Genomic DNA, 15,994 nt, shown 5'->3' with positions numbered 1-15,994 from the left:
ATCTCGCGAGCCATATGGAACACAGATAAGAGTAAAAGAGACGCACGCTGGTGGTGTGATTCCATTGCCAGCCACTCAGCCAGTGCGGTGCGACTGACAATCAGCTGTACCGAGCTCCGCTCCGACCAAAAACGAGAAAAAACTTACATATTATTGTGTTTGCTTTATTGTCATTTGTCGGCCATTTCATACAACTCTCTACTCGTCTCTGTTCCCGCAGTCCGGCTAAATCACAAAGAGTTTGATAATTTGTTTAGTGTTTCTCAATTAGAAGGAGTGCAATAACCGCTTACGATATGATTATCGCTTGCAAATGTTTAAATGTGCTCATTAGATATGAAAACGGCTTCGTTGACAACATGGAAATGGAGAAGCTCGAGCTGTCTCCCTCGGAACAAAGAGACCCTTTCTTCGCAGAGGTAAACAAATTCATTGACCTTGACTTTAGGGGGTGAGGGTGAACTCTCAAAAATATTGCATCTTCCAGTCATATGTGCATATTTTACTCATTCGAGGGCTGGGATATGGAAAGAGTACTCTGTTATTGACCAAAAGCAATCTGGTTTCGACGTTTTTGACACTCATTTCGTTTTCTACACATATTATTATACACACACATTGACAAAAGAAATTTCTGCTGAAGTACTAATACATAATTTTATCTTGTCAAAGTTTTATTATCAATAATATAATTGCACAAAATTGTTCGTTTAGATAAACTACATACCGTGCAAATATCTTCACATCGATATATTAAAATAATATTTGTCAATAAATTTGGTAATTGTGCCGGAGATGCCGTCTTGAGATTTTATAACTTTTTTTTAGACCAAACCAAACCTAACCACACATAGTCTAACCTAACCTACACCAACCTAATAATAATATAATCTTAGTTTGTGATAATGATGCATCAAAATGTATAAAAATTTCAAATTTTAAATTAACAATTTGGATCGAAAAGTCTATGCGCCGACAGAAAAAGGTAGTTATTATAATTGTCTACATGGAATAAACTGTTTTCGTAAAAAAAATATTATACAAGCTCATGACGGCATCTGCGGCACAATTACCTTAAATTTTAGCAAATAATAAGTTGGAACTAACGATCACTGGTCACAGCGCTGCACAACTCTTTTACCGGTAGGGCCAGTCTACTCATTTTCTGTTTGCTAATTTATTCTGTCCTAAGTCTAGACGTAGTATTGTTTATAATATAACTCAACTTCACAATGCTTCTGAATCTTTGAATGTACCCACTATCATTTACCTCCATTTTGCTAAGTGAAAACAAACTGTCACTTTTATTTTGTTGTCTGGTTTTTCGTCTGGATTCGGGATGTGGAGGTGAACAGATAACACACCGGAGTTGTTTTGGAAACGGCAAGATATATTTAAGTTAATATATTCTAAATGGTTACATTTTTATACAGATTCGTTTCGATTTAATTTTGACGGATAGCGAGGTTAACACTGCTTACAGCGTTGCTGTCAAAAACGCTTCTCTCGCTAAAACCAACGGTCACTTGAGAGCCGTACAAAATGCGGCGTTGCCATTCGTATTTTTTTTTAACGCTATTCAGACAATGTTGCCGGCAGATATTTAACATTATTTAATTATTTTCGCAATCAGCCGTTACTCTTTGTTGGATTTGATACCGATTCGGGCCTCTCCATATACACAAAGACATCCCCAAATGGGGACCATACGGGGGTGTCACACCACCTATGTCAATTTCATAACGGAAAGATCCCAGAAGAAGAGAAACATTAAATTTATCATATTGGATGAACATTATTACACATAAACATATATATTTTACTTATACCTATCATCACATCACTCGAATACATTTAATCTTCGACTATAGTGTCTCACACCCACGGTGGCCGCGCGGCTTAAGCATTGGACTATAACGCCGTGGGTCCCAGGTTCGAATCCTGGGTCTAACAAGTACACATATTGTTTTTCAATTTGTGTATGAGTCAGAGTATGGACCTTGAGATACCCGGGGTTCCAGCGGCTAGCTCAGGTGTCTATCGAACCCCGGATTCACAAAAAAAAAGATATATTAAATTGAGGAGAAATTAAATGAAACCACGTCTGTCTCGTGCGTAACTTGGTATTATCTTATATTTTACATTTTCTTTACACGTTTATATATTTTGTTTTAACAATAAGTTTCGCAGGTCCGTACATGTTGGAAAAGGGACGCTTACTAACTTCTTTCTCTTTTTCAAATTTCGCGTACCCACGCCGTCCAGCAAAAAGGACTCTCGTGATTGACCAAATTTTATCGCGTGATGCTTTTGATTTGACGAATCACGAGGACCACCCTGGCGCAGGCGCGTAGAGATTTTAACGTTGCCGGCAAGTGCGGCAAAATTTATTATATTTGAATAAGTACTTATATTTAATCTTAAAATTATCTCTTTCATCCATCATCATTTATACTTTTTAAATTAAATTAAATTTATCTTAATTACACCTCCGCCCAATATGTGATTTTCACACACCGGACGAAGGCCTTTACTTATGAATAAGAAAAATTACGTAGTTGAGCAAGGAATCAGATTAGATGTTTTATGAAGCCGTTTCTAGAGGTCAGGGTTACGTTTCGACTTATGACTACTAAATGATTATTTTACACCGGGAGAAGCCCGCCTGTAACAGGGGTGTATCAACCTAATAGGTTGAGCAAGTGGCTGACATCCATTTCTCGTAAAAAACAAAATCTGTCAATACAAACCTCCACTCTGTGGAGGCCCATATGATCCTATTAGGATTGGACATGGTCGAAAAAATAGTGTCTTTCATATTGTTATGTCATTAAATAAGACGATGCCCGTGTCTCCATTAATTTAGTCTTGTTAGTTTTAATAATATCGTAGGTACCTACCGAAGCTTGAGTTGGTAGAGGTTGAATGAATATTCTTAAGACATCGGCCATTCGGCAATCTTCGGCATCGCCGGATGAGCCGAAAGTGTTTGGGAAGAAAATAAGAAACAGGAAATATGCATACACAAAAGTACCTAAGTATCTGACCATGTCCGGTCCTGATAAGATCATATTATGGGACTCCACAGAGTGGAGGTTTGTTTCTGTTTTTACGAGAAATGGATGTCAGCCACTTGCTCAACCTATTAGGTCCATCATGGCCCCCACAAAGGGGGGGCTGACAAGGCTACAGCCTGGGGGCCCAGGCTTAGGGGGGCCCGGCGTGGTGGCTCGAGCAGTTGTGAGATAAACACTCACCAGAAATTTGTTATATGTATTATAAAAAATCGCATGCGGCGCTCTACTACTTCATCAAAATTAACATTAAAAAAATATGTAGTATGATGAAAATATGATATAAGTAACTATATGATAATTCACGTGTATCATTTTATATTACAATTATTTTTAGTGTTTCTAGAATAATAAAAATGGTTATTTATCCAATATCGAAGGGTCGAATGCTACTTGGCTACCACAATAGGGGGTCGCGACCAGTTGTTCATAGTATGATAACGACCAATAATATGATATGAGGTCCGATTTATTTAAAAATATAGATAAATACACGGAATACCATTTGGGGAACACAACTGTAGAACATCACATTGCCCTTAACCTTGGTGATAGGTAAGGGGGCCCGCCAAACATCCTGGGGGCTATGAAGTCCATACTCTGACTCATACACAAATTGAAAAACAATATGTGTACTCGCCAGACCCAGGATTCGAACTTGGGACCCATGACTCTATAGGCTGACGCTTAAGCCGGATGGCCATCAATATAATCCGTGTATCAATATAAAACACATACCTACCACATAGCAGTGGCGAAGGGTGGAGGTAGGCTGTTAAGATTCGCTATAAATAGTTCACACTAAACTTTGTTAGTCATATGTATTTGTTTTCATTGAACTAAGACTACAATTTACAGATCGTGTTAGTTAGTTTTTAAAAATCAATTAAACCCTGCCTAAACGAAACCATAATAGTTTTGGTCTAATTTGGGCGATACGACAAAATTGTGCACACTTTTTCATTCATAGTTATTTGTTTTCGTTGGATTAAAAATACATATTACACATATTGTTGGTTTATTTTTTTATTTCATTAAGCCCTGCCTAAACCAAACTAAAATAAATAAAAAATATTATTTTATCTATTGAATATTCAAAGTTATGTATGATTTAATTGCATAATTTTAGATATTTTATAGATAGACACATATTTTTTGACTATTATCTATTGTGACTTGGTTTCTCAGGGTTTAATTGAATTTTCAAAACTAACCAACATTTTCTGTAAATTGTAGTCTTATTTCAATGAAAACAAATATGTATGTCTGAAAAAGTTTAATGTGCACTATTTATGGCGGATCTTAACAGCCTACCTCCACCCTTCGCCACTGCCACATAGTAATATGTACCTAACTTTTCAAATGTTATTTATCAAAGGTTACAATTCCATCTAGCGAGCTGTCTCTGTCACATTTAGCCAATGACATTATTAATGGACAACGCACTCAATACACATGTATAGGTAGACGTCACGTGACAAAATTTCGCAATTTCCATTATGCGATATCACGCATCAGGAATTTATAGCAATATCACCTTTATCGTAATGTGTTCCTGGTGTCAATGTTCATTTGAGCGCGATATTGATATTAAAATATGAATTATGCCATTCGGCAGACCCGACAAAAAGCATCGGGAGTTTATAGCAATATCACCTTAATTGTAATGGCGTTAGAACAGATTAAGCCGTTCGGCAGACCCGACAAAAAAGTGAGTGTCATTTTTTTTTCCAGATGCTTCGTCTATATTAATGTCATTGCATCTAGCAGACTCACTACATAATGCGTTATTCAAATTAGTATAAAATTTGTCATCTCCGATAGGTTGTCTATGACTTCCTCCGTGTCCATAATATAATCATTTTCACACGTTATTGTATGATTAAATATTTTAAGACTACTCTTTACCTCTAACCATAATCGTTGCTGTCTTTTCTTCCACTTTTTTTTAGCATCCTATGAATAATTTATGGTTTCCTTAACATTTTTTCACTAATTCATGTTTGGGTTTCTGCATATCACTTGTAAATGGAATATTTTGAGTTTGTAGCCTATTTTGCGTATTGTTTTTACATGATAATGATGTGGGGCAGAATTCAACACGACATTGTGATTGTGATGTGTGAATCGGAAATTCCGAATACGTTTTTCTGAGAGCCACTTTTCATCATTTACAAAGTCGATTGCATGGTGATAATCGCCGGTTGTCTGGTTTGATTTATAAATCAATAAAGTGCGATGTAATGATTTATCAAACAAATCGTCGAATAAACAAAGTCAAATTCGCCATTTCCCCGCATCATACTCCTCGTCTTTCGATGATCCCCGAAAGATTGTGAGTTTAGTATAGCCGAGTCTTTTTATTTAAAATTACAGGTTTAGCCGTTCTTAAATGTGGGTATCCAGCAGTGGCGAAGGGTGGAGGTAGGCTGTTAAGATCCGATATGCATACTAAACTTTGTCAGTTACACGTACCTATGTCTATTTACAGATGGTGTTGGCTAGTTCTTAAAATTCAATTCAACCCTGCGAAATAGATATCGTGCTGATAATAGATAATAGTAATAGAATACTCATTTATCTATAAATATCTAAAATTATGACATTAAATCACACATAATTTTGGATAATATTTTTATATATTATGTCTTAGTTTAAGCAGGGCATAATGAACTTAAAAAAGACGACCATCAACATGTGTAATATGTATTTTTAATTCAACGAAAACAAATCAAGTATGGATGAAACAATTTTGTCGGATCTCCCAAAACATGCCAAAACTATTATTATGGGTTGGTTAGGCAGGGTTAAATTGTTTTTTTTTTTTTAAATAACCAACTCCATCTGTAAATTGTAGTCTTACGTATGACTGAGAACGATTAATGTGCACTATTTATGTCAGATCTTAACAGCCTACCTCCACCCCTCCACCCCTCCACCCTCCAGCAATATGTACCAACATTATAAGTTGGCCTGTGTTGCATCGAGTGCTTCATGTTGATGTCGCATCAAACACATTTGGTGTTTGTCCGATGTTTTTGTTAAGATCAAAACAAAATACTATGCAACACACATATTCTATCAAAAAAAACAAATAGTTTGGACAGTGCACTGTAGACGGCAGCGGCCAAGACACCATATTCGGCTAAAGCCTACCTTCTTATGAAAAATAATTATTAATTGACTAATGACATACTTAATATTTAAATAATATCTTCATTATTTTATATTCTACGAAAATAATATAATTTGCTTACCGCCGATGGCATCTCTCTGTAGATATGTATTATAAATTGATTGTCATCTTATCTATCGCATAAACTGATACAATGAAAGGTCTAGCAATTCAGGTTCTGATGGATTTGGAGTAATTCACGCACACAAAACATACATTCGTTTTGTAAAAAAAACACCACACAAGCACAAGCACACACCTCAGAAGAAGCGTCATACTATAACGTCCCCTGATGTTTTAGGTACTTTAGCTTATCGATTTTATATACAATAATATATATAAATTTACGAAATCATATGTTGATATTCATCTTTACGTATATAATTATGCGGTTTTAATTTTACAGCGATGTAATTTTATATGTAATATGTACCTATACATTAATTTACGCATGACATTAGATGACGACGGTCTCTTGATTGAGAAGCTCAACTATCGAGACTGTAGAATTTCTTAACCCATGTTCAAATCGCGCTTGGGCATCACTTTTTCTGTAAAATATCTATTTTAGTGTATGTTGTCTTTTTTTAGTGAAATATCACTTATAAAAAAATAAACTATAATATTTCATTGTCAGTAAAAGGCTGAAGGTGAAACAAAATTCAAATTCAAGTCCTCTAAATATGGCTGTCCTAGGACAATTTATCTGAATGAATTGTCGGGCTTCACCGTGTGTGACCGGTGCACGGTTGTTATTCTTTTCATTTCCATCTGACAGGCAATCTTTGTCGCTTAGTAATTAATATACGTTAGCCAATGTGATGTGATGTTTTTCAAACAGTATGAATCGATGCTATTGTTACAGACATTAGGCTCGGCTTCAAAATGGACCGTCCAATGCGAGGAGGTGTCGCTGGTGGAGGCCCGGAGTGTCGGGGCGTGGCAGACCTATCGCTGCGTGGTCTGCCGGACGCACACCCACGCCTCGCACTCGCAACCCCCCCACCACATGCTTGTCAACGCTGCCCTGGTCGTATGTTGATTTTCATTACTTTTCAGCTTATAACTGTCAGTTTTCTCTCTTGAGCTGCATATATTTTTGTAATTGTAATGTAAATTCTAATGCTGAAGTAATTAGTAAATAATATGTGCAGACACCAACCCAAATAAAAAAAATATATGATAATTCACATTTCTGAGGCAAAAGTTCTTACTTGATCAAAATGAGATTTTGTAAAAACTTACCATGAGTATGAGTGTCAGGGAAATTTCTTCCAAATCAATTGAAATGCTTAATATTATTATTTCAAACTTTTACTATGTACCTAGTACAAAATATCAAGAATTTGATTGCATTTAACTAATATGAAACATCAGTGATCTTCTATAGGTTCTACAGGTTTTTGGCGACTGCAACAACATATTATGCAATACAGTTGAACTTGGTTATTACGAGGAAGATGGGACTGACTGAATTTACTCGTTATAGGCGTTACTCGTTATATCAGAGAATAGGTATTTTTAAATGAGCGATCACATAACACAAAAAGTCGCAATTCAAACAAAAATACACAATTAGAATTTTTCCCCGTAACAACCATGACGTTCATAAACTACAAATGAAGTTGTTTATTGTAATGAGCGCTGGTAGGTACCTACTGACTTCACAAACCTTGGATTTTTTACGTGCAAAATCAACCATATGCGTGGAAACTTTTTCAATATTGTCAGCGAAAACACTAATTAGGTAGGTACTTGCACTTAACTAGTGTCATAATGTTTGTCATAACCCATTAGGGTCAAAATGTTTTTAAACGATCAAATATATTTTGTGGAGAGGACATACTGACACATTTAAGTTTCCCACACTTTTGACTTCCAAAAATAAGTACCCATCTCGCTTTCATATAAGTCTATGCATGTTATTGTCGTAGCAATCGATTGAATTAATATTTAATCCGCAGACAACAGAACTGAAGTTGGCAGCCCAGCGTCAATGCGAGATGTATTCCCCCGTCTTCAAGATGCTGGTTAGCGCTCCCAACGAGGAGATGATGTGCGAGAAGCAGGCGGCGGCGGGGTCAGCGGCCGCCCTGCAGTGCGGTCACCTCAATAAGAGACTGACGCGGGCGCTGCAGGCTGAAGTGGAAGCCGTCGAGGAAGCCGTCCGCCTCTTCCGGGAGAGGAAATACACCCAATTTGAGCAGTTCAAAGATCAGGCTCACAGGGATCACAGGATATTGGCCGGGTAATTTACCCTCACTTCTATCGCTGTATTACAATGTGGTAGTAGAAATTCTAGCTGATATAGAAATAAAATCATTTCCGGTTTACTTGTTGCGCAAGCGCCAATCGTTCGATAGCAGTTTTCAAATCGTCCACAACGCTTCCGGGAACAAATCTATTATGTTGTCATCGATTTGGATTAATCATATGAATCACTTATTGTACATTATTACATCAAAGGTGTGGTGGAAATACTATTTATAAATGATTTATACCTATGTCTATTAATTATTGTTTTTAGTGATCCTTTAATTCTGAATAATAATTTATTTGCGCCTATTGTATTTCAGCATGATCACCAGCCGAGTAGAGAATGTAGAATCGTCTTTGCCAAATATAGATAGAAATCCGTCGGCCACCGCTATGAGCGAAGACGCCCACCGACAGATACCTCCCCCCGCCGAGGCCCGTCGCCACGCTGCACGCGGAAATATCAAAATTAAGCCAAAGAATATTACTAAGGTGAGCTTGTGAATCCTATTAACCCTCATTGGAACATGTCGAAACCTCTGATCCCCATGCCACCTTTCATCGAATGTTAATTGTAGAAATTTTCCCTGTTCTATTCGCCGACATCCGGATGTTGAACCAATTTGTCAATATATCAATTCGCATAGCTATGAGTAAATTCTTTTATCTACGTCTATGCTGGCCTCCATCTCTACATGTATATGCAATGTTTCAGATGTAGAAAATTATCATAAAAAATCTAATATTTTTCTATATGTATATTATAATAATATGCTTTAACACCACTACATACAACAGGCCATGAGGCCCAATGACAGTAGTGTAGTAATAGAACTATTCTGTGTACATAAATGTATTCTGACATACACCGTGATAGAACCGGGAGCCCCCGGATGAAAAGTTGGCATATTACTCATTGGACTACAATGGAGTCTGTGAGTATTGTAACAACTTCAATAACTTACAAGCTACATTGCTTACAAGACAAATTGAATTGATACCATTCTACCATTTTGTGCTGTCTGTATCAGTGTTTCACAATTTTTTTCATGTAACGGCACCCTAATAGGTAGGTCAAAATTCCAAGTCCCCTGGATACATACTGTATAATACATTTTCTTCTCTAAGACTTTTTTGTATTTATAGCTAGAAATATGTACTCACTTATTATGTATGAGGAGTCTTGGATAATAATCGAAGAAAGACGAACCTTCCTCAATCTATACTTTTCTATTCCAGAATTCGGTCAGCCACGGGAGTTATAAGGAAGACTCTCTGGACTCTGAAGGAATTTTTGATTTGGAAGGAATGGATTCGTCCACTCCGCCGCACGATGGAGACAATTCAGACGCTTACGAATCGGATACTGACGGTGACGGTGAGGATCTTTTACATTTCAACGGTTCCATTCATATGTCATGTCATTAATCTTGACTAATATTCATTATTCCTTTTCAGTTCTGTCTATTTGAGAGTACTCTATTGTGCAATTTTTCCGACTTTATAAGAGGTTAATAGAAATATATCTCGCTCACGTGGTCTCTAACCGAAGATGTTGAAGAAAACCATTTCATCTATTTCGATGAAGCCAGAAAAAAGGATTCCTTATCTTCTGTTTACAATAGCTACAACTCATTTAGCATTGAAGATTTATGTGCCAAATTTCATAATTTTCACTCGCATCTGTAAAAAACTGCGAGCAATTTTAGATTCACTGAAACATTCAATTCAATTTCTGTCCAATTTACAAAGTATCTGGATCTGACTTTAAATGGTTCAATAAGACATTATCTGACTATGCATGAGGGAAAATGAAAAACAGACTATCCTGAAATGATTGAGGATCGACTGAGAGATGAATTGACAAATGGTTTCTGAATAATATGAAATTGAATCGTAACTGTTCACATTATATTAGATGAGTTTGAGTTTGCGAATTCATGAACATGTGTGCGTGAACATTCCCAACATACATATATTATGTACTCACTGAAAACTAAAAACATATTCATATCGGGTTCTTATCGAAAAGTGATAAATGAGCTGCCGTGTTTCAATTATTATACCAATATGCCTGTATTATCGGTAATCTAACTCTGTAAATCACTCGCACCCATGACATGTCCAATCGTTTCAAAAAGCAATCTACAAAATAAGATTTCCATGGAAATGTGATGTTTTGACTGTCGTACTACGTACTGAAAAATCAATTGTGGATTTATGAGATTTACAAGGTAGATTGACGATATTGTCTCCGACTGACAGCAATTATTAATATGTTTAGATTCGGTGAGCCGAGATGAAGGCATCCACATAAAGCGAATCGCGGCTCAACCGTGGAATTCTTCCATCGCCAAAAGTCTTCCTGTGAGCGTGCCGTCTTTTGCGCACCTGCACGACCTGTCGCAGGACGGCCTCAATGAGCGAGAGGACGAGCCGCAGGACATAGCGGCCAGTATTAAAGCGCTGGCGCGCTCGATGCACGAAGACGTGTTCGGTGATCTCCCCCGGCCGCGCTTCAGCACGCAGATCTAGTCCGAGCCCGCTCGCCCGCCCGGCCGCGCCCGTCGGCGTAGACTGTTCCGCGGGCCTCAGCAGGCTCGCGTTAGCGTTTAAGAGACACGGGGTACCTCAGGTATATTCTTTGAAACGTCCGGAGTGACTTCATAATGTAAAATTAATCCTATCGACTGAGGGCACTCAATGGAATTTGAAATTGAATTCTAACCGTTCTAAGTTTTGACCTATTCCATTCAAATTGTTTTTGACTACCCCGGTTTTATCTTTCGGCATCTTCAGGCATTTGGGTGCATTCGCCTGTGGTAAATATACAACCAACGCAGACTGGACTCACTCCCTGCTTATATATTATTTTGATATATTATGTGTCAAAAGATTGTGATATGACATTGTTCATTAGAATTGCCCAGGCATTGGAGAATCTCAAGTGTTTTTTTTACACTAAAACACATATAGGTACAAAAACTGACGTAACATTACAATATTGAAAAGCTAACATTATTCATAAGCTCAGGCAGGGGCATAAATAAAAATTAGCTCCCTACGTAGGTACCTAATACAAAACTTGTACCTATGCACACTTACTACCTATAAGTATTAAGTTTAACTGCTTTAAGTGCTCGGTCACCATTAACATATTTAAATATTATGGATCAATAAGTGTATTTTCAAATTGTATTGTCTCTTAAAACTAAAAGTACCCATAAAAATCATAGAAATAACAATGAATTTTCAACATTGAATATAATTATCCAAAAGTGCTAAATAATTGATAAACAATAATCGAAAACGTAATATTATATAGGTACATAATGTACGATAATATACACCAAAGTAATTTGCATTTTTTGCCATAATTTCGTCATATCAGGATGAAATTTTCCATTCACTTTTTATTCTTGCACTTTCAACGGAATTCCACTTCAGCGCCCCTACCTGAGTTGCGCCCGGGGTGGCTGCCCCGCTCGCTCACCCCTCATTATGCCACCGAACCCAGGTACAGTAGAACCTCGGTATAACGGACTAATGCGGGTGAGTGGGTGTCCGTTACACCCAGGTACAGTAGAACCTCGGTATAACGGACTAATGCGGGTGAGTGGGTGTCCGTTACAGCCGAAGGTCCGTTATATAAAAACACAAACAAGATCCTGTTTATTCGTCTTCGGATAACACTTGTTGTGGAGTGACGTTAATGTTCGATTTCGACGCGCTTGCTTTCGGTAATCCTGTTTTGAAAAAAGAATCAAGTTTTGTTTGCACTTTGGAAGTCTGCTGTTTTTTTATAATCAAATCTCTAAAATTACGAAAATGCGTGTAACATGTTGAAATAAGTTGAATTTCGTTATCTGACAAATAGTAATTTTATTAGATCGTCAAGATGCGATCTTATCACTGATAACTTTGTTTTTGGGCATGTTGTTTCTCCTTCCTCGCTATCTTCACTTCCATCCTCATTTTCCAAGATCATAACTTCATCTGCTATTTCACTTTCAGTCATGATTATGATATCCGGGGTCACCTTCGTCTACTTCTGACCATTGTAAACTTATTGAATTAAGTAATAAATGCATTCATTCACATTGAGTAAACAAATGAAACTGCCGTGCAGCTGTGTGAATTAGCAATCAGCTTTTCAAACGTCAACGTTATGTACAGTCTACGAGCGGGAAGGATATGACTTGAATTGGAGTGCGAGAGGTATGACGCGATTATCATGCGTAGGACATTGTTTATAAGCGGTGACACTTGGATTTAATCATGTATATCATTAACGGTGTGTTTTTAACAATTTTTACATTTGCTCGGATATTTTGTCCGTTATATCCGAAGTCCGTTATATCGAGGTTCTACTGTATTGGATATTAAGTATTATAAATTTCTAGAATCTTGGATAATGAGTTTATTATTATGCAACAATATCTGTCCCTTCTCTTTTTAGATTCTCCAATGCCTGGATAGTTCTATTCTTTGTGTCAAGTATACCTTTCCTTGATTTTCTAACTTATTAATTTAGCGTATAGACAGTCGACAGTTGTATATGTATTTGTCATAGACGAGCCCGTCAAGGTGAAACCCAGGTCGCTAAAAATGATTCAAATGGAACAGTACAAAACGTGGATCAGTCGGAACCTTCATATTGTATTTTTGTACGTGGTCATAGAATGCCTTCTGTCGGTTTATGATGACCCGTGGAGTAGATTTAGGTTCATATATTTTATGCATCGTTGATCTTCTCGCTCGACACTGAGGAGTGCGAGCGTGAGCGCGTTGAAGTAAAGATAAATAAGGATAAATGAGTAGATATGCGAGGTATGCGAGTCGTCTCAAAAGTGTATTGTTTTCTGTTTTCGTACATCTATGTTTACTCGGTCTACTAATCTTATTTTGTATTTTGTTGTATTGTTATCGATGAAATAAAATTCTTCAATACGTTTAGAATTTTATTGTACAGCTGCATATCCAGGGTGAATGAAAATCTTTTGATAAATTTTTACATGCTAATACTTATACGTATACATATAAATATAAAATTGTTTTCACATTATGTATGATTTGAATCATGTTTACGAGTGTTGCGGCATTGATGGGTGCATTAGCATTAGAATTAGACTTATAGATGTTAGCTATTATTTTTTATAGCAGCTTTATTAAAATAACTTTACCATTAATAAAGGTTGAATCGATTTGATCATTTTTAAATAATATGTATTCGCCGTTTCATAATGATATGTTAAAAAATTATGTCTACGATTTACTCACGTATGTATCGGTTGTGCCTTTGACTAATTTTGACAGATGTACTATTTTGACAGCAGATTATATTGAAGGGGTTTCGTCTTCGATTGCGGATCCCCCGAATGTATTAATTTTTTATTCATTAGATCTAAGCCGGCGTCAGCCGCGGATGATATATTTTTATTGTCATTTTTTAATATTTATTTTTAAATCATCGTTCTTAAAATATTTTTAGCGGACGGTTCTGTTTTGAATATTTTGAAATCATTTTTAGTTTTTAAGTATCATTGTTGATGTATTTCATAATTTTTCTGTGTTGAGACAATAATGTCCAATTGATCTATCCTAACATTCTTTCGTAAGTCAATAAAGTGTAAACTGTAAAGTAACCGATTCACGGTAGATATCTTCTCAACTATTATGTTCACTAATGAAACAGTCAAAAATAAATCTTTAAAAAAATAGATAGCCTGACTCATTATTTATGTTATTCCTCCCCGCCCGCAAAAATTATAAAATCGGTCAATTTCTCATTTTGTCCAGGATGGCATTTCATAAATGTGTAGTGTAGGGTCTTTCTGCCTTCTGCTCTCTTGAGATACTCAAAAAAGACAATACCGTTCGATCAATGAAATCAAACTGGAACATTCTGTGGGAATACTAAAAAATTGTACAGGTAGGGGTATTTCAATTCTATTACATGTAATGTGATCGCGGGTGATACGTTTCAGACATTCGCGATGAACGGGGTTACACGGGTAACAGATTTACAAAATAAAACAGTGCTGCCGTGGCAATGCTGTTTTAATTTGTAACCGGTAGCTCAGCAGCCGGCATGTCACGCTGGTCGCGGATGCGTTGCACACTGTTTAATAACGTCATGTCACGCAGTAAACGTACCCCCATTGAGATACATTAGCGGTGACGCATTACGACTGCCGGTTGGTAATTTAAATTTCAGTTGTGTCGTCTTTGAATAACCCCGTGGACGGGAGTCCTATTATTAACAACATTATGAATCTAGACTAGTTCATACAGTTTGTCTATTCCACTAAAAACTCGCAAACAGCAAGTACAAGTGAGAGAAATTATATAAATAATATAAATATATAACTATTCTTTGGGCGATTTCCAGGTCAATGTTAATGCAAATATTTTGAGTTTGTGAGGAATGAGAATTTGATGTTGCCTTACACAATCATACAATTTTCCAATAAAAAAATCTTAATTTAAAATTCACCAGTGATATCTACAATCGAGCATTTTCAATATAACGATCGTCATCGATTATTATTAATTTAAAATTGATCACTGCTTGTTTCCAAATTATCGTGGAAAAACACCATGTCTTGTTATGCAATACTTTTTTCATAGAAAAAAATACTTAAGTACGTGGAATAACACTAAACATGTATTATAGCTAGGCTTATAATTATGAAACTCTAAACCGGGACAGGAACGGGAGATAGGCCAATGAAACAAATTGAACCACTAAAAATTGTTTTATTATTAAAAGTATGTATAAAAGAAGAATTCTGCTGCAGCAAAACTTAAATTTATTTATTTGTTGTACTAGTCGTACTCGCTGGAATGAACCTTTTTCAGTACTTTTTTTAAATTCTCTAATAAAAAAAATTGCCCGTAATGCCGAAGTGGCCAATTGAGTTACTCGAACTGTGTAGATATGAACATGTTTATATAATATATTCACAACAAGAGCTTGAAAATTGGCAGACCATCCACAGCAGATTGAAGTGTATTGTGCACAATATGTGCTCCACATCCAATGCCGACGATATTAACACAAAGTTCTTGTTTGAGTCGGCTGTAAAAGTTATTTTGGCCTCTTCTATGTTCGCCTTCAAAATTCTTGTTACAATAATATTGTCACCACAAAATGCAGCTATCTTTTTATCAATCTCATGACGACGCAATATTGAAATTATGTTTTCAGTCAATATTTCCGATGACTCGCCGCCGTAAACAGACTCAACATCCAGTAATTTTACGTATACACCTTCAAATGATAAAAAGTATCTAACAACTACAGGCGCTATAGTAGTTTTACTTATCTTTGAACACTTATAAAATACGTATTCTGTCTACGTCCAATAATGACAATATTTAGATATTATTGCCAATCATTCATACGCGGAATAACAGCCGGGACAGAATGCCAAACCGGCCGGGACACCGTGACCTATGTGTGAAACCGGGACGTACGGTAAGCCTA

General features: G+C 36.6%; 1 protein-coding gene across 1 annotated transcript; it reads left to right on the top strand.

Moving 5' to 3' along the window:
* Window positions 1-161: 161 nt before the first annotated feature.
* PRAS40 (Proline-rich Akt substrate 40 kDa) lies at window positions 162-14,225 on the top strand. Its single transcript, XM_085958701.1, has 7 exons — window positions 162-419; window positions 7,115-7,282; window positions 8,214-8,497; window positions 8,826-8,997; window positions 9,745-9,883; window positions 10,790-12,022; window positions 12,083-14,225. Exons 1-6 carry the CDS (start codon window positions 297-299, stop codon window positions 11,038-11,040), a joined length of 1,137 nt encoding a protein of 378 aa, XP_085814827.1. The 5' UTR covers window positions 162-296; the 3' UTR covers window positions 11,041-12,022; window positions 12,083-14,225.
* Window positions 14,226-15,994: the final 1,769 nt, after the last annotated feature.

This window comes from Rhyacophila brunnea, unplaced genomic scaffold (genome assembly GCF_057557595.1).
Source record: "Rhyacophila brunnea isolate RB1 unplaced genomic scaffold, BYU_Rbru_1.0 scaffold_8, whole genome shotgun sequence".
Lineage (NCBI taxonomy): Eukaryota > Metazoa > Arthropoda > Insecta > Trichoptera > Rhyacophilidae > Rhyacophila > Rhyacophila brunnea.
This window is presented reverse-complemented; position numbering and strand designations above follow the sequence as displayed.